The 21,338-nt window shown below is 37.2% G+C and overlaps 2 protein-coding genes across 5 annotated transcripts; one reads left to right on the top strand and one right to left on the bottom strand.

Moving 5' to 3' along the window:
- Positions 1-6,034: 6,034 nt before the first annotated feature.
- On the top strand, positions 6,035-18,733 carry LOC113783781 (vacuolar sorting protein 3). Of its 4 annotated transcripts, none has more exons than XR_003469977.1 (15): positions 6,035-7,164; positions 8,669-8,944; positions 9,763-9,959; positions 10,195-10,336; positions 11,416-11,622; positions 11,696-11,768; positions 12,471-12,519; positions 13,395-13,683; positions 13,882-13,937; positions 15,066-15,134; positions 15,211-15,322; positions 16,211-16,300; positions 17,138-17,308; positions 18,147-18,371; positions 18,528-18,733. XR_003469977.1 is itself a non-coding variant. In XM_027329989.1 (15 exons), exons 1-15 carry the CDS (start codon positions 6,082-6,084, stop codon positions 18,237-18,239), a joined length of 2,802 nt encoding a protein of 933 aa, XP_027185790.1. In that variant the 5' UTR covers positions 6,035-6,081; the 3' UTR covers positions 18,240-18,733. The 4 variants fall into 4 exon arrangements, 2 of the variants coding, with proteins under 2 accessions (XP_027185790.1, XP_027185789.1); XM_027329989.1 differs by having other exon boundaries at positions 8,669-8,774; positions 8,880-8,944; positions 18,147-18,733; XM_027329988.1 differs by having other exon boundaries at positions 18,147-18,733.
- A 1,070-nt stretch (positions 18,734-19,803) lies between these two features.
- LOC113782118 (E3 ubiquitin ligase BIG BROTHER-related-like) lies at positions 19,804-20,484 on the bottom strand. The gene has a single exon (XM_027328028.1). The coding sequence runs from the start codon at positions 20,482-20,484 to the stop codon at positions 19,804-19,806; it is 681 nt and encodes a 226-aa protein (XP_027183829.1).
- Between the last annotated feature and the right edge of the window lie 854 nt (positions 20,485-21,338).

Genomic DNA, 21,338 nt, shown 5'->3' with positions numbered 1-21,338 from the left:
AAATCATGAAAGCTTAATAACTTGGAAGAATTTATAGTCTTGGTTTCGTTTGATTTAATTTTTCTTAGTTAATTTTGTTATTTAACCATAATAAATAATTTTCCATTCGTTTTTTGTGATTTTTGCATTTGATTGTGATGGATTCCACTTTGAGCCATTCAATTTAGTACTCCATTTTAGACTCTTGAAACTCTTTATCTGGGACCGAGTTTTGCCTACACATGCATGGTTTATTCCATATTTAATTTTCATTTCGTGCTTAATTTCCATTTTTGTGTTTAATTTTTGTTTCATGTGATTATTTGATGATTAAAGTGGTACCTTGACCTTTTTATTATTTTGGAGGGTAAATTAGTAAGTTCACTTCGTTAGGGCATCGATTCAAGGGAGGTACACTCTATCCCTTATTTTGACCTTATTTGACTCTATGTGATCCAATGTGCTAAGTGAAAATTGCATGTCTACTTCGCTTTCCTTGCCTTTCCTTAATTTCTTTCATTTACTTTTGCTTTTATTTAAGTTATTCTTTATGGGGTATGTGTACACCTCTTGGCTTGTAATAGATAGGGCCTGGCGAGCATTTTGTCCATTTTTCCCCTTCCCCTTTTGTTTTAGTTAGCAAATGTAATAGGTTTATTGCTTGCTTTTGTTGCTACGTGTTTAATCGCTTTATTAGGCCCTTGCATCTAGTCGAGCATGCTAAGTGTTATGTGCTACGTGTCTATAGATGATTTGCATGCCTACTTGCTTTCTATAGTCATAAATGAACTTGATGGATGAATGTACGTCCACACACTAGTCCAACGCTAGTTGTGGCTCATCGTCCCGTATTCCACTAGTCCAACGCTAGTAGGAATTCATAGAAAGGGCTAGTCCAATGCTAGACCCAATAGGCCGTCCCCCCTCGTTAGTTCATACTTGCACGTTTCACTACATTTCATGCATTTTTCTTAGCATTTGACATGACCCTCCAACCCTTCCCCCTTCATCTTAGGCTTTTGAATCTTCATGTTAGTTATAGGGTACATTTTGCTTGAGAGTCCCCTTTCGATAAGGGAAACGAGCGAGTGTGGCTACAAAATAGCCTTAGCACGCTAGTTCTTCCTTCTAATCAAAGGGAAAATTAAAGTCGTGAAATTAGGAGTCATTCCCGTACCCGACTTGATGCATTCCTCTAGGTTCATGCACCACCATTTGCATATCACTTTTCTCATTTTTATCTACATTTTACTTATATTTTTCGCAATCCACATGCCATGTCCACACACTTTCCCTCTCACTTATTTATTTTTCTACCTCACAAATTGCACCCAATTGCACTTATATGTATCTACTATCATATTTTCATCCATTTGCACACAAACACCTTTATTTTCTCAATTTGTACACATGCACTTGCCTTACATTTGCACACATGCACGCTTTCTTACATTTTCACACTTGCACTCATATTTGAGTCTTCGTTTGCATCATTCGCGACCTCTATGAGGACTTTCCTTATTGGCCACCACAACTCATGTGGTTGGGACCAAAAAGTCTCATACGAGACATTTTAGATTTAGGATTGCATCTTTTTTCATATCCATTAGTCATATCTAACATGCAAAACATACTTTGGGTAGAAAAATTAGGAGAAGAGGGGCTAAGTCACGCAACTAGCTTTGGCTAGGGTAAGGGAGTGCCTTAGGCTTTGCCTTTGCCTTCTCCCTTATCAAATGTGACCCCCGATCCCTTTTTTTGGTTACGTAGACCTAAAGTTCTTTAAAAAGGGTTTGTTTACTTTCCTTTCCAAAAATCACTTTTTGGGTGATTTGGTACACCCTAACTCTATACCAAGTGGCGACTCCATTTTCCCTTACAAAAACCCTTTTTGAACTTTGTTTGGCCAAATCGTCGCATTTTCAAGTCCCATGGCCTTTTATTTTCATTTGTGCACACGTTCACATACATATTCCACACACTTTCACAACACATCAAAAAGTGGGGCGCGACACCATCCAATATTTCTTCTGATAGCTTTGGATTTGTAGAAGTAAAAAGGACTTTGAAATAGCCACTTATAACCCCTTCTATTTCCTCCACTGACTTACACTAGCTTTCCTCTTTTTTTCATCAAAGTAGATATATTGTTCCTCTTCTTTCTCCTTTCCATACTAGCATGAAAAATTTTAGTATTGTTATCACCTTCCATCAACCACTTAATTCTTGACTTCTGAGCTTAAAACACCTCTTCCCTTTTATAAGCATCATTTAACTCCCTTTTTAACTTTGAGATTCTTTCAATTCTATCAGGTTAGTGACCCCCCTCCCCTCAAAATAATCTTCTCAATTTCAAGTTTCAAGTCCTTTATTTGTTTTCTCGCATTAGCCTTTATCCCCTTATTCCAATTTGATAGATTCACTTTGCATTCCTTCATTTTATGCTGCAGTTTGTATAGTCTAGATCCATCTGCTGTTTCCCCCAGGCCTTTGCTACAATGTCCCCCACCTCCCCAAAGTTCAGCAAATTCTTATCAAAATAGAACCTCTTTTTCCATCATTTCCCTCTAGGCTCAGTATCTAGCCATAACATACAGTGATCAGAAGCCTCATTTTGGATATGTATGCATTTTGCCTTATCATCTTCACTTCTCCATTCCGTATTGCAAAGAACTCTATTCAGTCTTTCTTTTACTTCCCCCTCTTTATCCCACTGATTACTATAAGTCCATGGAACTTCCTCAAACCCAATGTCAATAAGCTGATTATTCTCTACAAACTCTCTAAACACCTTAAAACTCTCCTCAGGTCTCCTTACCCCACCCCACTTTTCTCCATTAGATAAAATGTCATTCATGTCCCCTGCCAGCACCCAATTCTGTCCTCATATATTTTTCCTCCTCTCAATAATCTTGCATTGCTCTTCTCTGACTATGTCCTTTGAATTAGCATAGATACAAATACACCACCATTTAGTCTTCTTCTCCTGCTTGTCTATCAATAATTCTATAGTGAAGTCTGTATTCATAGTTCTGTAAATTTTAAGATCCTTCCTCCACAGCACTGCTAAACCCCCAGGTTTCCCCACTGGATCAACTACAACCATATTCTCATAACCCAAACTATTCCTAATCTTATTTACCACACATTCTTTATTTTTTGTTTCAGACAAGAAAACTAGTTCTGGGGAGTGGAATTTTATAGCCTTCTCAAGTGAGGGATCTATCAAGGGGCTCTCAACACCTCGACAGTTCCACCTTCAGTAGTTTTTCCAAAATATCATCCTCCTTCATAATCTTACATTTCTTGTTTTCTCCTTCAACAAGCTCTTAGCAGCTTCCATTCTCTTTATTGCAGTCTTGTTTCCTTTTTCCAGATTCTTTTGTCACCAGTCTATCCCTATTTACTTATGAGAAATGCACTCTTTTCCTCACTTCCTGAACCAATCCTTTCCATCCCCTACACCCTTTGTACTTCCCTCTACCTCTACCCTTATTCTTTTGGCTTCTTTTCTGCTTTTGACCTCCTTCATTAATTACCAACTTTTCATTCATACCTTCATCCCTCACCCCCTCATCCTTTTCACCAGAACTAGCAATCCACATAACATTCCATTCCTCTTTCTCACTCAACTCATCCATATTTCCATATTTCCCTCTCAGATCCCTATCTTTGCAATTATTTTCCTCAATAGTTATTTCCATATATGTAACTGTATTTTCCTTACTATTGTTCCCAACCTTTTCCCCATTCCCTTTATGAGAGCTCTCTGTGCTGAAACCTGATTCTCCTCTTTGCCCCATTGCCTTATTGTCCTCCCTAATGTCTTTATCCTTTCTCGCTCCATTACCATCTCTTATCTCCCTGGTACTCCATTCCGTATCATTCCAAGTTAACAAAAGTTGCTCTGTACCTACATCTCTCTACTGCATTTGTTGTTCCTCTTCCTTAGTAATCTCCTCCCTCTATTTAGTCATATTGTGTTTCTTAACAGGACTCCTAGAATTGCTTACTCTTAACCAGGCTCCATACTAAGTTTGTCTATTAAGGTTTGCTCCTTTACTCTGACAAGTTTTTTCATTATGCCCCATTAAGCCACAGCAATAATAGAAATCAGGACATTTCTCATAATGAAAATCAATCCATTTCATGATACCATTCATCTTAACCATAGTACTTTGTAACAATGATTGCTTCAAATCAATTTCCACCAAAATTTTAAGGTGTTTTCCATCTTTTCCTCCCCTCGTAGGAATAATCATTTCCTTTATTGCATTAAAAACTCCCCCAATTTTCTTCCCCGTATCCTTTGTTATCCAACGCATTGGTAAACTCTAGATCTGAACCTAGATCCAAGTTCTACTAAAAACATCCTCATCAGATTCAATTCCTTCTTTCTAAGGTAAGATAACAAAAGGCAAATTATCATAGATCCAAGGTCTTCCACTTAACAATCTATACCTATCATGTAGATTTGCAAATACAGTCTGAAACGTATTCATCCCTATCTCAATAACTTTGATATTCTTAGCAAAACCCCACATATTATTAACAAAACTCTTGATACCTACTATATGTGCAATTTTCTCGCCCATAACCTTGCCTATAATGCTCATCTTACATTCAGCTAGCTCCTGCAGCACATGTCTCCCCCATCGATCTGACACTTCCTTCTCTGATAGAGCGAACTTTCTCAGCATTTCCTCCAACTCCTTTGCCATGCAGATTAAAGGCCGAATAGATTCCTCAATGCTTTCTGGACAAATAAACTTTAGCTCCTCCTATTTCAGAACTCAAACTTAGAAGAACAATTTTCTCTACGATCCTGACCAAACTTAGTAGAAAACAGGAATTAGTAAGACTCAAAGACAAGTTACGAACACAAACAATGAAGAAAGGATAGAAAACAAATATGAAAAACAAATCAAAATGCAAGTTGAGCTAAATCAAGTCAATCTGAGCTAAACACTTTGAATGGAGAATGGTGAAGACCCTGTATGAATTCGAATGTTATATGCTTTATTCCATCTATATAGGCGAAGAATTTGATAATTGCTTGCTGAAATGAGTCAGATCTTTTGCTTTGATGGCCCTTTAAATTTTTGTTTAAATTTTGGAAAAGGTGAAAGAATGGGAAATTTGAAAAGTAGTTTCACGTACTCACACACACACGGAAAAAAGTAGGGAGGGGAATGGGAGCGGGCACTCGTCCCACAGGAGGTCATTGGGGCGGGGGTTGGGACAGGGATGGGGGGCATTTTTTTCCCGTTTGGAAAATATATATATATATATACATAATTATATATATAATGATATTATCAATTATACTACTAATTATATATGTCTATTAATAAAAATTATTAATTATTTATATTAAATTTATTAATACATTTATGTTAAATATCTAACTACACTTAATACAATAACACTTTTTTCTAAAAAAAAATAATAACAATTTAGTGATTGTATTTGTATCAAAAGTGAAAACTTGATTATTTTAGTTATATTTGTTTTATCATATTAGATTATATTCAAATAACCTTTGTTTAATTATTTTTATGAGTTTCAATTGTGAAGTTACAATGAATAATAATTTGATGATGTGTTGATATTTTAGTACTTGTTTATTTGCTTAAATTTAATTATATAATAAAATTTTTTTAACCCTACGGATGCTTTCACCGGAAAAGCTGAGCGGGACGAGGGCGGGGGGAATTAAAATGCAACGGGGCGAGGGTTGGGGGAGGTGTCCCCCGCCCCACCCTCGCCCCATTGCCACCACTAGGGAAAAGGTTCTCTATTTAGAGAGAAAAAAAACTCTCATGAGACAGAGATGCTGCGTAAGATGGTTTAGAAAATATAGAAATTATTTGCCCAAAAATATGAGCTTGCCATGTATTGAAATGGGGAATAAGAAAAAAAATATTTTAATTTACCTAAAGGAACAAAAAAATGAAAAAGAAACCAAAATGGCAAAAAAAAAAGAAAAAGAAAAGAAAAACTGAACTTCTTCTTCTTAGTTCTTACTTTCTTCCCCACTCTACCTTTCCTCTTCTAAAGCTACAAGTCAATCCAGCTTCCTACTGCTTCTCTTCATCTGCCATGGCCAACCCCAAATCCAAATCAAAACCCGAACCCAAGTACCGACCCGTAATTGAACCCGTCGCCCACTTCGTCTTCACCCCCACAACCACCCACCAACACGTCTTCCCAGCTCCCACCGCCATCAAAGCCCTCGCAATCTCAACCACTTCCTCCGACACTCGGCAGTCTTTAATCTACATCGGAACCCTCACCGGAGCTATCTACTTACTCTCCTTAAATCCCGCCGCCGACGAGAACGACCGTGTCTCGGTGATCAAACACACCCTCATCGGAAATGGGTCGGCGATAGTTTCCATCCTCGTGGTTGAAAATCTGAAAAGGATCATTGTCCTTTCTGGCGATGGTTTTTTGTATTTATTAGACTCGTTTTTGCTGGAAGCTCCAAAAAAAGTTAGTGTTATTAAAGGTGGAGTCACTGCTTTTGCCCGTAGATTTTTCAGTAAGAACTACAGTAATTCTGATAGAATTTTGCCGAAATTGAATGGTGTAAAAAGTAAAGAAGATGGTAGTTCTAGTATTAGCAGCAGCAGCAGTGGTGGTGGTAGTTTCTTCGTGGCTGCCACAGGTAAAAAGTTGGTGCTGGCGGAGTTGGTTTCGAGTGGTTCAGTTGTGCTTTTGAAGGAAATTTTGGGGGTTTTTGAGGGAATGATCAGGGATTTGGCATGGGTAGATGATTCGATAATATTTGGGAATAAAAGTGGGTATTTTTTGTATTCCTGTATTAGTGGGCAATGTGGGTTGATATTTTCGTTGCCCGAGTTGTCGGGGCAGCCGCAGTTGAAGTTGTTAGTGAGGGAATGTAGAGTGTTATTGCTGGTGGACAATGTGGGTGTGACTGTGGATACTGAAGGACAGCCGGTGGGAGGGAGCTTGGTGTTTCGGGGAGTTCCGGATTCGATTGGGGAGATAGGATCACATGTTGTTGCAGTGAAGAATGGGAAGATGGAATTGTATTATAAGAAATCAGGAAATTGCGTGCAAGTAGTGATGCTATCGAGTGATGCGGGCGGGGGAACGTGTGTCGTGGCAAGTCAGGAGGATGTAAGTGGGGAATTTGTAGCTGTCTCGATGAGTTCAAAGGTATACGGCATTGTCTTATATGTAAATATGTTTGGTTTTACCATATTACTCGTAAAGTGTGCTTATCTAATCAACTAACATCAAATGTTTGACGTCTTCTTTCTTCAGCTTTAGTAGTTCTAGTTATTTGTGCTTTAACATTATGTAGGACAAATATGCTCTGACTTTTTCATCTGTATAGGTGCTGCACTTGTAAATGTGGTATGTTTGAGTCATGATATTATTGCAAGGAAAGATATGCTTTTTCCTGCTGTTGAGCATGAGAAGTTTTTTCCTCTGTTGCTGTTCAAAGTAGGGAGAAGTAATGTACGTTAAGCTGAATAATTTTAGAACTTGGCTGAATGAATTTTTCCATCTAGATTGCATATGTTTTCCCTCATATTAAGTTCTAACAAATTGTCAAAATATTGGGTGTTAACAGAATGGTAACCTTTCCTAAATCAAGTGTCCTTGCATAGCTAAGCAATACATCAGCTGGCTGATTATATTTTTCCATATCAGAGAATGAACTTATATTGATTGAATTTTGAAGGAGTCTCTGCAATCCCTTCCATAATTAGTTTTTTTGGCCTAGGAGAAGTCAGGCTTGCAAAGAGCATTGTAAGTGATCGTGAAACAGTTTTAATAAATTAAGCATTTCAATGAATTTAGATTGGTCACCCCTAGAAGTGGATCTTAGATTAGCGCAGCTAAGGTAGTGCCTAAATGCCTATTTCTGTATAGAAGCCTTTTGAAAGTTTGTTTGTGTTTGTTTCTGAAACACCGGCAACCCCCACTGAAGTGTTATTCCTAGCTACGCTGAAGTTGAGTTTAATCATCAATGTCGCAAGGAGATGATGCTAGTAAAATACAGTAGATCATCGTCAACTAGGCTATGTTGCTGCAGTTGCTGATTGACAACATGAAGCAGAGATTGTTAGGATAGCCATCAGATTTTTACAGCTTTAAGGTTTCATTCTGAGTAGCATCGTTATGTCCAGCTTTCTCAGAAATGAGCCAGCAGAGCTGATTACTGAAGCTCTTAACTATAAATCTTGTCTAGAAAAGATAAAAAAGCAGTTATAAGATGATAAGATTTAACCTCATATAGCATCAAACTATTGAGAATCTATGAAGTACTTCACAAGTTGAAAATGTGTGTTCAACAGTTGCTTCCCCATTGCCAAGTAGGGTAAATTAGGCTACTTGAACAACTCTTTGGTGGAATGGGAAGTTTAGTGATCATTTTCTTCACTATTACTTGCGGAGTTGGAGTTGGAGTTGGAAATCGGTGCCGAGTCTTGATGCTTACTATTTGAGAGTGAAGTGGTTCCTAACTTGAGAATCGCTGTTATAGATAATTTAATGAGACTCTTGGTTGCTTTTATGCAATTTGTAGGTGATAGAATAGTGCACACTGGGTATCTAATGTCTTATTACTTAAACTTTATTTTTTAATGCAAGGTCATTAACTGCTATTAATGATCAATCTTTGGAGTTCTTAAGGTTTTTGTTTCAATGTCAGGTTATTTTCTATCGAAAAGTACCTTGGGAAGAACAAATTAAAGACCTACTACGGAAGAAATGCTTTAAAGAAGCCATCTCCTTGGTTGAAGAGCTTCAGAGTGAAGGTGAATTGACCAAGGAAACATTATCATTTATTCATGCTCAAGTAGGATTCCTCTTGCTGTTTGACTTGCAATTTGAGGAGGCAGTCAATCATTTCTTGCTTTCAGAAACAATGCAGCCTTCTGAACTTTTCCCTTTCATCATGCGGGACCCAAATCCCTGGTCACTTCTGGTATTAGCTGATACTTTTTGTTATGATGTTTTTGGTATATCATTGTACCTGTAATTCTGCTTAAGCCTTGAGAAGGCATTCCAGCTCCTTATGTAAACTGTTCTGAAAAACTGATTAGCGAAACTTGATGAGCGGACTAGATATCTTCTTAAGAATTTGTATAGCCATTGTTTAGATAGAGGAGATAGCATGTGGGCAATCCACTTTGAATATAACAATGCCTGCTGGTGGGAATGCCTCGGGTTGTCTTCATCAAGGGGTTGGATTGAAGAAATTTCTGCAAAATTATTATCTGGACTAAACTTATTGGCATGGAACTTTGGGAAGAGAAGAAACAATGATAAATAGTGTTAGTTGTTTATGAATTTGTTTATAAAAGCCCACTTTCTGAAGATCTAGCTGGAAAAGCTGATGTTGGGTTAGATAGCAGATAGTTTTGGTGATGATTCTGGTGTTTTGAGAGCATGACTGGTTAGGTGATCCTAGTTTGGATGGTCCAAGAACATACTTGACTATACTTTTCAATTGGTAAAAATTGTCTTACGTAATTCGTTAAATGAATATCAGAAAGATTAACTACCTTTGGTGTAAACTAAGATTTTGATTCTTAACATATTGATAGCAATGATGGTTGTTATACTTAAAAGGGCATGTCACATGTTTTGGTGTGCATATGATACTTTCTTCGTCTTTGTAATTCAGTTAGTCAGTGTATGTTGAGTGAACGGATAAAATACAGATCTTAGTACTGTCGACTTGGTGCAGCTTGTTGCACAAGTTTCTACTGCTATGTTCAGAGAAATTTTTTTTCCTTGCAGGTTCCAAGGAACCGGTATTGGGGCCTGCATCCTCCACCAACACCTCTTGAAAATGTTGTTGATGATGGATTAAAGACTATTCAAAGAGCTATATTTCTAAAAAAAGCAGGCATTGAGACTGCAGTAGATGATGAGTTTATTGTAAATCCACCAACTAGAGCTGACTTATTGGAGGCTGCAATTGAAAACTTCATCAGGTGTTCATGATTTTCTGTTGGTAATTACTTTTCATTTCCATTACTTGATTTCTTGTTTATGTGGATAAGATTACACTTGCCTATCTGTGGGCTTTTGTTTGAGAGGTTTATGTGGATGTTATATCATGGCTCAGGTTGTCTATAATTCCTGTTAGACCTATTGCTTCACCAAGAAATATTGTAACTTCTTGTGAGTTTGTTATTAAAGATAGTCTCACTTTCTTAACTACCATAGGTATATGCAAGCGTCTCGTCATAAAGATTTGACTCCTTCAGTGAGGGAGGGAGTTGACACTCTCTTGATGTACCTATATAGAGCCCTCAATCATGTCGATGATATGGAAAGGCTTGCATCTTCTGAGAACAGCTGTATAGTGGTATTTATGCTTCGAACCATTTGGCTCCTTTGTGCTTTTGTTATCGTGCATTATGATGAATGGAATCTTAACAGTATTTGTGAAGGGATTTAGCTAAGAGTTGAGGTATCATAGCATCATTGGATCATGCAGTTGCGATTCTTTTGTGGTTTCAAACTTCGAGCTTCTGTATAAAGCTAATTGATTTAGCAGTTTCTATCTCTGGCTTTATTCTTTGGACAATCACATCATGGGCAAAAGAGGAAACAGGAAAACATGAAAGCAGAAATCACAAATCATATAAAATATTAGAGGCATTTTAAATGCATTTTTACTGTTAGAAGGCATCTCTATCACCTTCCAGGCGTATTATGACTTAATTTTGGTGATTTAATGGATCCTGCATTAGTGTTTAGGGTAGGGCTGGGATGCCCTAGAGTATTGGTGCTTGTCTTGCAATGGATTGTACATATAGTCAGCAGTTATCAGACAATCAACCTTAATGCTGATAATTGTAAATTCTCCAGACTAGATTTGGAGGTTTCAGAAATGTTTGATGGGCTGAACCTAGAGATTAAAACAATGCTGGTTCCTTCTTTTGCTGAAATTGAGCAGGATTTTAAGTGCTTGTATAGATCACTTTTTTCTGCTAAACGGTATTTGAGGAAGCAAGGATTTGACTGGAATTTGGAGTTAAATGAGATGTAGACTTGATGCTTTCATAATTTACACAGCCTTTATGAGTTTTGGTTTTGTAAATTAACTGTTTTAATCATGAGTAACTTGACTATCTTTGGAGTGTTTCATGTCTGACATTTATGGTGGAGAATGTCACCCCAACAGTAAGTTGTTGGAGATGTCGCTCCGGTCAAGTTATTTTAGGCTGAAGCTGTGCTTAGGGTTCCACATGCAAAATTTGATGGTGGTCTGAGCTTTACATTCTCTGGCTGGGTTTTGCGTTAAAAATGTTGTAGTTGTTTCTTCAGCTAAATTTGGCATGCTTGTGCTGATAAGTTCTTGTGGACTGGAAACTTTTCAAGTATCTTTTAGGCCTTGGGCCCATTTAAAGGTTGAACATGCTATTTTGATTGGCAGTGCAGGAGGAATTAGAGATGTTATTGAATGACTCTGGGCATCTACGTACACTTGCATTTCTTTATGCTAGTAAGGGAATGAGCTCTAAAGCTCTTGCTATTTGGCGTGTATTGGCGAAGGTTACCTCTGGTCAGGAAACTGCTGTCGCAGAGGCTTCAAATATTCTTGAAGAGTCATCTGACCAGGATTTGGTATTACAGCATCTGGGATGGGTATGTAGATATATTATTGCATGTCTTATGCTCAACGTATCTTTTTATTAATGGCTTTTACTTTTGGTATTAGATTGCAGACATCAACCCGGTGCTTGCTGTTCAAGTTTTAATATCTGATAAAAGAAGCAATGTGCTCCCTCCAGGTAAGCTGTGATATGATCATAAGTTTTTGCACTACAATTTGTTATTTGCTTCTATGCATATTTAATTTCTAAAGCAAGCGGGTCTTAGAATTTCTCAGACTTTGAAGGGGAGGATGTCTATTTTTGTAAATAAACTTTGTGTTCTGGAAAAGAGGAAGAGTTGATTCTTACCTTGGTTAATAATTTAATGGAAGGAAAAGAGAGAGAAATTAAAAAGGAATAAAGGAAGAATAAAAAAAGAAATCAAGTTGGTACACGATTGTCTTAGGGAATGTGAAATTTTAGTTCACAAGTGTTGCAGATCCCAATTTTTCAATGTTGAAACTGTTCCATTGCAAATAAAGGCTGCTTTGATGAAACATTTTGGATGATATTCTTGACTTCCTCCCCGCCCCTTCCCTCCCCACCCCCCACCCCCTTCAAAAAAAAAAACCAAAGAAACAACTATGCATGCACACAAACTAACTCATGCAAATAGTGTTCTTGAATGCTTTATTTCCAGAATGTTTTTAGTTTATTCCAATTCCAGTTGACGGTTTGTTGTTATTGTAGAGCTAGCTTGCATGTTGTGGTGCATAATAGTTGTAAAATGTTATACTGAGACTCATCTCCTTTTGTTGGATTGATGGGTTGCTAGTTTTTATTGGAGTATAAGTTCTGTCCTTAGATGTCTCTCTCTGACACTAAACCTTCTTTTCACAGATGAGGTAATAGCAGCAATTGATCCCAAAAAAGTGGATATTCTTCAAAGGTACTCTTTTATTTTTCTGATATTGCATTAAGCTCGGTGAATATAAGGTCTTCAAAAATTTAAAAGTTTCCTGTAGTCATTTTAATTCACTGTTCCTAATCTTTGTTGGAATCATCTCTTTCCCTTCCTCTTTTTTTTTGGATATTATGCTACATGTTTGCTTCTCTCTTGTTATGTTTCTGTATCTGACATTCCATTTCATGTATTGAATTTCTGCCATTCTCTCTCTCAAATGTATGTGATCTGTGCTTGATTACAATTTGTCTTGTAAGTTGTTTCTTCACGCATAATATTCAAATGTTGGTTACTGGAGATTTAGAAATCTAGCAGTCATTGAGACAAAGGCTTAGGACCAGGATCAGGAGGCTTAGGAAGCGAGACCAGATATGGACTATTCTATTAAGATGATAGAAGTTGATTCTAAGAAACATCCACTTAATTCACACAGTTGCAAGTAGTTTGATTTGTGCATATTTTTATTGAAGATAAGCTTCAATTCGAACTGAACAAGACTCAGTTTCTCTGTTTAGTGCTTTTTATGTGTTTATTGGGAAACGGATTTTATTGTTGGATGAGTAATTGTCTTCATTTTCAGAAAAATATTGTCCTTTGAGCTACCCTCTTGGGCATCCATATCCTAGTTGTGCACTATCCTGTTCTTTTTTTATTTGCCTCAAGCAAAGCCAATGACAAAATCATTATTCATGAAAGAATTGATCGCGAAAAGAAATTATTTTGCTAAATTATCTGAATTCATCAGCAACATGTATAATATACGCTACAACTTCCTCCTTTCTTGAGTTTCCTCTGTATCCTATCTTTGGCTGATGCTGCATGATAATTTTACGCAATAATGCTTGCCTTATCCATGACAGATATCTCCAATGGTTGATAGAGGATCAAGATTCTGATGACATTCAGTTCCATACAATGTATGCACTCTTGCTTGCTAAGTCAGCGCTGGAAAGTTATGAAATTGAACATGGATCTCAAAATTCAGAAGCTGGAACTTCAAAGGAGCTGAATGTTTCTCATCATGGATCAAATTCAATATTTGACAGCCCTCTTAGAGAAAGATTGCAGATCTTTTTGCAGTCTTCAGACTTGTATGACCCAGAAGAGGTCCTTGACTTGATTGAAGGATCCGAATTGTGGCTGGAAAAGGTCTTAGAATACTTCTTTTGATGCTTAAGTTCTTCCCTCTTACAAAGCATACTAAGTCTTGCTGGGAATCTCGGAGTTATTGTACTTTTCCTTTTTGGAGAGTATTCTGTTCAGCAAGTGATGTGTTTCTAGTGTTTCAACCATTTGCTCTGTATGTATCTCTTACATCTGATCGTGTTTTTGTGGTTTCTTACTCAGGCTATTCTTTACAGGAAGCTTGGTCAAGAAACATTAGTGCTCCAAATATTGGCCTTGTGAGTTGATAGTTCTGTATATTACAATACATATTTACGACCTTGTGTGGGGAAAGAAGGGGGGGGGGGGGTTGGGGAATGGCTGCCTTGTGATGATTTCTTCAATTCCAAACTGCACCTCAATTTTCTGATTGCATTATTCATGCCCTGCAATCCTTTGTGAACTGGGCAACTTCGTTTCTGAGATGCTCTCAGCAATGTGCTAAGAAATCAGTTTTACCATTGGTAGAAACTACTAAAATTTCTTATCACAAATATCGTGGTGTCAGTAATTAATTAAATTCTATGAATATATTGTCATCCTTAAATCTTTCTTGAACTCTGATACATATGTTGATTGGTTGTATATAAACTGTTCAAAGACATGTCTGGTAGTAAATTGTCATTTTTTAATGGGGTTAAGGTTGTATATCTAATGCAGTTCAATTTCTTTTTTCAAACTGTTAAGTATACCTATTCAATCTATTCAATTGATTGCTTTCTTTAATGTAAATTTTAAACATGAACAGGGGCTTTTAGGACTTTGGCAAGGAGAAGATTTAGGGTTGATTTGTGATTAAAGGAAAGTTTAAGAGGGCTAAAATGGATGTAATCCAAGGGACAGTTAAGTGTGTTTGGATAATAAGTTATTTGAGAATTTTTTTGGTTGAAACACGGTTTCCAATCAACTTTTTATATTTTCAACCACCTTTTTATCTTACATTCATTACATCGCAAAAAGTGGGACAGTAATATTTAAAAAATTTTTTCCAAATATTCTTCAATCCAAAACAGACGCTATAATATTTCGTATGTAGCTTTATTTCTAGGATGTGCTGATATTTTGACACTGAAATCATCAGTCTTTTGTTTGTATTATGTGTTAATAGTGAAGTGTATTAGGTCATTTGAATTATGTGCAGTAGGCTGAGCTTCTTGATACGAACTTTCAGTTTACATTCTGTAGAAATGAAATTCTACAGAAATATCTGCAGGTGTAACATACCAGACCAAATTACATGTTTAATTAGTACTTAGCTATGAAAAATGTTGGTTATAAGTTCCTAATTGTTGAATGAAAACTTTAAGGTGATTTATTCTCTGATTCTGGTCCTTAAATATGTATTGTGTAATTTCCTGGCGGTTCAGGAAGCTGGAGGACTGTGAAGCTGCAGAACAATATTGTGCAGAAATTGGTAGACCAGATGCCTACATGCAGTAAGTCTTACTTTGTCTCACTTAAGAGTCTCAAGTTAACTTCCTTTAGTTTTCTCAAATCTGGCCTTTCTCCTAGACTGCTTGAGATGTATTTGGATCCGAAGGATGGCAAAGAGCCCATGTTTAAGGCTGCTGTCCGCCTTCTCCACAATCATGGAGAAGCACTTGACCCTTTACAAGTCTTGGAGGTATTTCCTCTTGAGTATATGCAATCTGCGTGTCTATACTAACATTTCATTTGAGCATGCTTTTGGATTTCAACGTGTCATTTATGGAGTCTAATAGACCTCAAGTAGTGAGGAAATATGGAGATAGATGAGGAACCATTTTCCAATTTTCTGCTCTTTGATACTGTAATTTTGAACACTTGCTATTGTGTTGAGGTCTCGCTAAATGTAAGGTACCTTGCATGTTTTCTGTTATATGTCTGCTTTCTCTCTCTATCCTAATTAAAGAAGGGAGGGACTGTATTTCATGTAGATTATATACCAACATTGTCCTTTTGTGGGACCCTCCCTACTTTCTTTTTATGTCATAAAACCAAGAGAAAAAGGGGCCTGGGGAAAGAGAGAGAGGGGGGGGGGGAGGGTTGGGGGCATGTGGAGGGATTCTTCACATGGATTTAGGAGTTGCATCAGAGAATTGAAACTTGTGTATTTTGTTCTACTTCTGTAATAGCAGCTGTAAAAGGAAACTGTTGTTCGCTGACATGATATTTGGTGATTAATTTGTGACAAATATCACAAAGGTTCCACGGACCTAAGATACTGTTGCATCATTATCTTTTTTTTTTGAACCTCTCTGTTGTTGTTAGGAGTGTTATTGATTCAGTAATCACGAGTCTTTCGCCTGTTGCATAGCTGGGCATTTCTCCAGGTAAACCCAATTTCAAGAAGTTGGAACATAAAAATATAGGTCTTAGTTAGAAACTGATAGTTGAAAGTTGCTTGAGATGAGTTCTAAATAATGGGTCTAATATCATCTAGTTCCACAGAGGGTAATGCCTCTGATCCTCTTTATGCCTTTTGCTATATCTGATGCTGAAATAGGGTTCTTTTTTTCCCTCCTTTTTGTAGAGGTTGTCCCCTGACATGCCCCTCCAGCTTGCTTCGGATACTATATTGAGAATGCTGAGGGCGCGGCTTCATCATCATTGGCAAGGGCAAGTAAGTTGATGCTTGATTGATGAAAATCAGATATGACTTTTATCAAAAATTTGTTTCTGTACCATTTCATTTCCTGAGTGTCAAGAAACAATGTATTAGACTGTTAGTTTTGGGTTGTTCTTGAAGTCTTTTGATGATCAGATATCTGGGTAGAGAGAGAGAGAGAGAGAGATTTGTGCCAGTTACCAAAGGCCATGGGAAGCTAAATGTGGGTTGTCCTGCTTGCAGCTTTGTTGCATTATTATCAGTCTCATGAGATTTATATCCTTCCACTGTGATCTTGATTAGTATGTGCAGACTAAAACTGGAGTTGTAGATATTGGTGTGGAAGATGACAAATTTGAGTCTCCACTGAAGCATATTGCATTATTCAAGCTGTTACCCTTGAGGCCTTTGTATCTTGTTCTCCTTGGAAGCCTATTATCTTGACATGGATGAATAAATATGAACTCTGTGTATTGTTGATGCATGGATTTTACAAATTATTGCATGAAGTGGTCTCTTAAGTTATCTATTGCTTTTGGGCCATAAAAAATTTATTGTTGATGTCAACCAAAATCAAACGCAAGCTTTCTCCCACCCCATGGAAAAAGGAGTTGGGATTGAATAGTCTCCAATCTGCCTACTAGTTTAACTTCAGTATGAACCATTTCTTATTGGTTGTTTCCAAACATACATGTGATCTTACATTGACCACTACCAATGGCCAAGATAAGCTTGTTTGCTTTCTTTTGTGCTGGCTTGACCAGTTTTAAAGTTTGCAGTTTCATTGTTTGTTCTGTACATGAATCTTTCCCTCCTGGGTGTGAGACATGATAATCTGGTAACTTTCTTCAGATTGTCCATAATCTATCCCGTGCTTTAGATGTCGATGCGAGCTTGGCACGATTGGAGGAAAGGTCACGCCACGTGCTGATCAATGATGAGAGTGTTTGTGATTCTTGTCATGCTCGGCTTGGAACCAAATTATTTGCAATGTACCCAGATGACACAATTGTCTGCTATAAGGTGAGTAATTTGGCTTTCTCCTTTTATTTGTTTAGTTTTTAGTAAGTTTTAAATTTGTCTCCTATGCCTTATTGGCATACCATCAAGCCACTTAGTATTTAACTTTCTATGGTCATAGGAGCATTCCTCATTCTCTAAGCATTTTCCGCATCCTTACCCACCGAAACCAACCCAAGGTTCTAGCAAATGTAGTTGTGATTTCAAACATATCCTCCATTCAGAATCTAAGGTACCATAGCTGTGCCCCCGTATTATTAGATATCTGGCACATGTGCATGTACGTCACTCAGCATTGGCACCCAAGTCCATGTAACATAGTTATATATGCTTTGACCTGTGGGAGTGCTCAGGTGAAGTAATATGCTCCAAAACGTAGTTGGGAACATAGCATATGCTGATAATTGTCTAACATAATATATGTCGCCTTGTAAAAAGTCCATATGAGGTCTAAATATTCAAGAGACTGAGCATGATCCCACAAAACATGTAATGATTGAACAAGAGCTTGGATTTGAGATGTTAATTCATCACTTGGTACAGCGAGCTGTCAGAGAGATCTAAGGCTAGGCGCCTGACACGTTAAATAAGTTGGCTGGAATTGAGCTAATATCCATATTATGGTTCAAAAAAAAAAAGTCTTATTTGAAGAGTTAATCACCATAGCATATAGAATGAATGGTATATATTGTATCATTGCAGTGAAGGATAAGCCTTTCAGATTGTTGGTTTCTGTTGGGATTGGGAGATAGTAATTGCATCTATTGCCTAGATAGAGGGTTTAAAATATTTTCAGTTTGTTGAACTGGCAGTAACTAATCAAGAATAATATTCTATACAGTGTTTTCGTCGTCAAGGTGAATCCACCTCTGTCACAGGTCGTAATTTCAAGGAAGATGTTTTATATAAACCAGGCTGGTTGGTAACACGGTGACCATGGAAAAGCAGATGATCTTCTATGTCTTGAGCTGGCTGCATGGCATGATCAAGAACTCCGGTTGCATATGCAATTGCCAAAGAGGCCACCTAATGGGTCAAATGTTGTTTCATTCCATATTGCAGTCAGGTAATTTTTGGCACAATGCCCTCTGGCCTTTCAAAGGAGAATACTGCTTTCTTTGGAGTAGCATGCTCCCTGTTGATAGGACGTAATTTATTTACTTGGGTTGAAGAAGACTCCAGAGTAAGGGCAAAATCTTGCCGAGACTTATTTGTGTAGCAGGACTCCAGAAGAGGGCTCTAGTATTCTTTGGTTAAATCTGAACAGAAAGGTGGAAGTGTAGGTAACTCTTGCTGGCGGCTAAAGTTTTGTCTGATTGTAATGTATCAAATTCTTGTAACCATATTAATAGGTGTTCAGAATGGAAATTTTATATAGATGGCATTCTTTTCTCCTTCAATGCAATTTTTTCTTCTGTTGAAAATAAAGTTTACCTTTAAAATTGGTGTTCAATCTACTGAATGGATTTCTGCAGATTGTTATGCATGATTCAGTTTTCACGTTGAAATGAATGTTCGTGGAAGAATAGGAAACCAGCCATGTGTCTGAATGTCGATTATGTTTTCCCTACTGTGCATTATTTTCACTTCTTAGCATGAAAGATAACAGGATGCATGATTTTGATGGGAAATTGCAAATATCATTCGTGAAGTATATGAAAATCTTAAGTTAGTCTGACGAATCAGATGTCATCCGGTTAATGTAACAACCAAGTTGAAACGTTTGGCCCTGTTGCCATTCCAATTCTCTGCCCTGATTTGAACGTTCCATTCAAGAGAATCATGTGCCCATTTCTGTAACCTTCATCAAGATTCAAGCTCTAAGAATGATGAAAGTACAATCCATCACAAACTTCAAGTGGCAATAAAGAAAATGATTCACCGGAAAGTAACATGTTGGATATCTGGGATATGGAAATTTGTCTGATTTTCGTTTTGAGATTGTCATTCTCACGTCCTTCACCTATTTCATATCCCAGTAATGTCTCCACATCCCAATTCACCATAAATAGAACTTCTTGTTACGTTGAAAACCAGGCAACAACAGCAGCCCTTGTGTTTGAAGTTCACTAGTAGATTGAGCCCAGTAAACCTTAGGAGGAACTTCTATTTATTTTTTTTTAAATTTATTTTGGTAAGTATTGATATCGCAAAATACAATTCATGCAAGTTTCATGGCTGAGACTAAACAGAAAAATCCTAAGTATTTACAAATAGTTCAAGTATACTATACCACACTCAATTCTAGTGAAGATGCATTAATCAAATTCCCCCGAGACCACACTAATTTGCCAATTCAGCCGAGTATTGGGCATCTATCTCCAGCCAGCAAAAGACTGTTTTTCTTCATAAAAATCCTCTGACTCCTCTCGTTCTAGAGCAGGTATAGAGCTACTCCAACGGTAGCAAGCTTCCTGATCAATTGATTTACAAAGTCACCTTGCTCAAGGTAAATTCCAACCAGGCCTAAAAAGTTGGGATTACTCGCCGAGAAACTCTTAGATTTCTTGATGATGAACAGCCATGCGCTTGCAGATGGGGCAGACATTCTTCACTTGCAACCATCTCTTGATACAATCTGCATGAAACTCGTGTCTGCAGCCTAGAGTTCCCAACATCTCTCCACTTTTGAATTCATCCTGGCATATTACACAAAGTTCATCAACCTCATCTTCATCTTCATCTTGCTTAGCAAGTTTTTGATACTTCAGAGTTTGCAGATGTTCCGCGATTATTTCTTGGGACAGATTACTTCGTTGGTCCAATAATACATCAAAACCTAGAATTACAGCGAGTTCATTCCCAAACGTGACGATCTCCCCATTCAGTTCGGCCAGTTCTCCAAGTATATCAACAAACTCATCATCAGATTCACCATCGTCATCGTACTCATCATATACTTGAGGAATGTCCCAGTGGCCACCATATTGAATGCTGTTCGGTGGCGGAATATTTTCCGGCTGATCCTCATCCTCCTCCCAAGATTCTTGAATGCTTTGAGGTTGATACTGGTCCTCCGGACCTGGGATGAAGTTTTCCGGGTGATCTTCGTCATCCCAAGGCGAAACAAAGTTTGCCGGTAGAGCTATTGCTTGCATATATTGTTGTTGTGACTCCATAAGATCACTGCTGTTAAAAGGGTCCGCAGCTGTGTCAACGAAACTATAAACTGCTGCCATTCCGACGATCTTAAATTCTTATGGGCTTGCTCTGGTTTCTTGAAGATGATCTTACTTTTTTTTTCTCTCTTGAAGATGGATGACTACGAATGAGATTGCAGTGGTTGTATGCACTTATATAGGTTTGGAGATATCCAAGTTTGGAAAGGAAAAGATTCAAGATTTTGGTAATAATGTAGCTGAGTTCAGGTAGGACACAAGTTCGATAGATTTCTGTTGTTTTGGTAACAATGTGATAAAACGGTGTTACAAATATGGTAAATTTAAAAAATAAATCAAAGAGCTCTACAGTATTTATTAGACTATGAAAATTATTTTTGATTGTTTACTGGGATATTAATTCCTTGGCTTTGGAAATGGTCTGCATTGACTATGTTCCTAATTATTTATGTGAATATTATTTCTGTCTTTTCCTCTTTTTTGGTTTTATATTATTATCTCATAAATTGACTAATTCTTTATATTACATTTCTACGTATTTTTTCGTCGTACTAATATTAACTCACATGGTTTCCACATAATTATATCCTTACAAAATATAACAATTAAATACTAAAATGTATGATTTAAAAATAACCACATAATCTCTTTTACTGTCACGCAAAGTCAAAAGTGAAAAAATGAAAAAAAATGCACATATCATTCCAAAAAAAAAACTAAAGAAGTAAGTAAAGGTAGCGTTATTATGCATACCATTTGAAATATTGATGCTTATGTCAATGCTTTTAGTATTGTTGTCAAAAAATTTTTTTTTTTGGTGAATTGCTAATTTTACTGGGAAGTCCATCATGAATCTACTTTCAAATTGACGAAAACATATTCTGACTCAGGCAAGTTAATGATTTTGTAAACCA

This window comes from Coffea eugenioides, chromosome 9 (assembly GCF_003713205.1).
Source record: "Coffea eugenioides isolate CCC68of chromosome 9, Ceug_1.0, whole genome shotgun sequence".
In the NCBI taxonomy this organism is placed as follows: domain Eukaryota; kingdom Viridiplantae; phylum Streptophyta; class Magnoliopsida; order Gentianales; family Rubiaceae; genus Coffea; species Coffea eugenioides.
This window is presented reverse-complemented; position numbering and strand designations above follow the sequence as displayed.

What these genes read in the sequence shown, in the direction of transcription:
- LOC113783781 (XM_027329988.1), top strand. Translation starts at nt 6,082, where the DNA reads ATGGCCAACCCCAAATCCAAATCAAAACCCGAACCCAAGTACCGACCC. An exon ending in CTGAGAACAGCTGTATAGTG is followed by an intron (nt 10,337 to 11,415) that starts GTATTTATGCTT and finishes TTGGCAGTGCAG; the next exon opens with GAGGAATTAGAGATGTTATT. An exon ending in TATTACAGCATCTGGGATGG is followed by an intron (nt 11,623 to 11,695) that starts GTATGTAGATAT and finishes TTTTGGTATTAG; the next exon opens with ATTGCAGACATCAACCCGGT.
- LOC113782118 (XM_027328028.1), bottom strand. Translation starts at nt 20,484, where the DNA reads ATGGCAGCAGTTTATAGTTTCGTTGACACAGCTGCGGACCCTTTTAAC.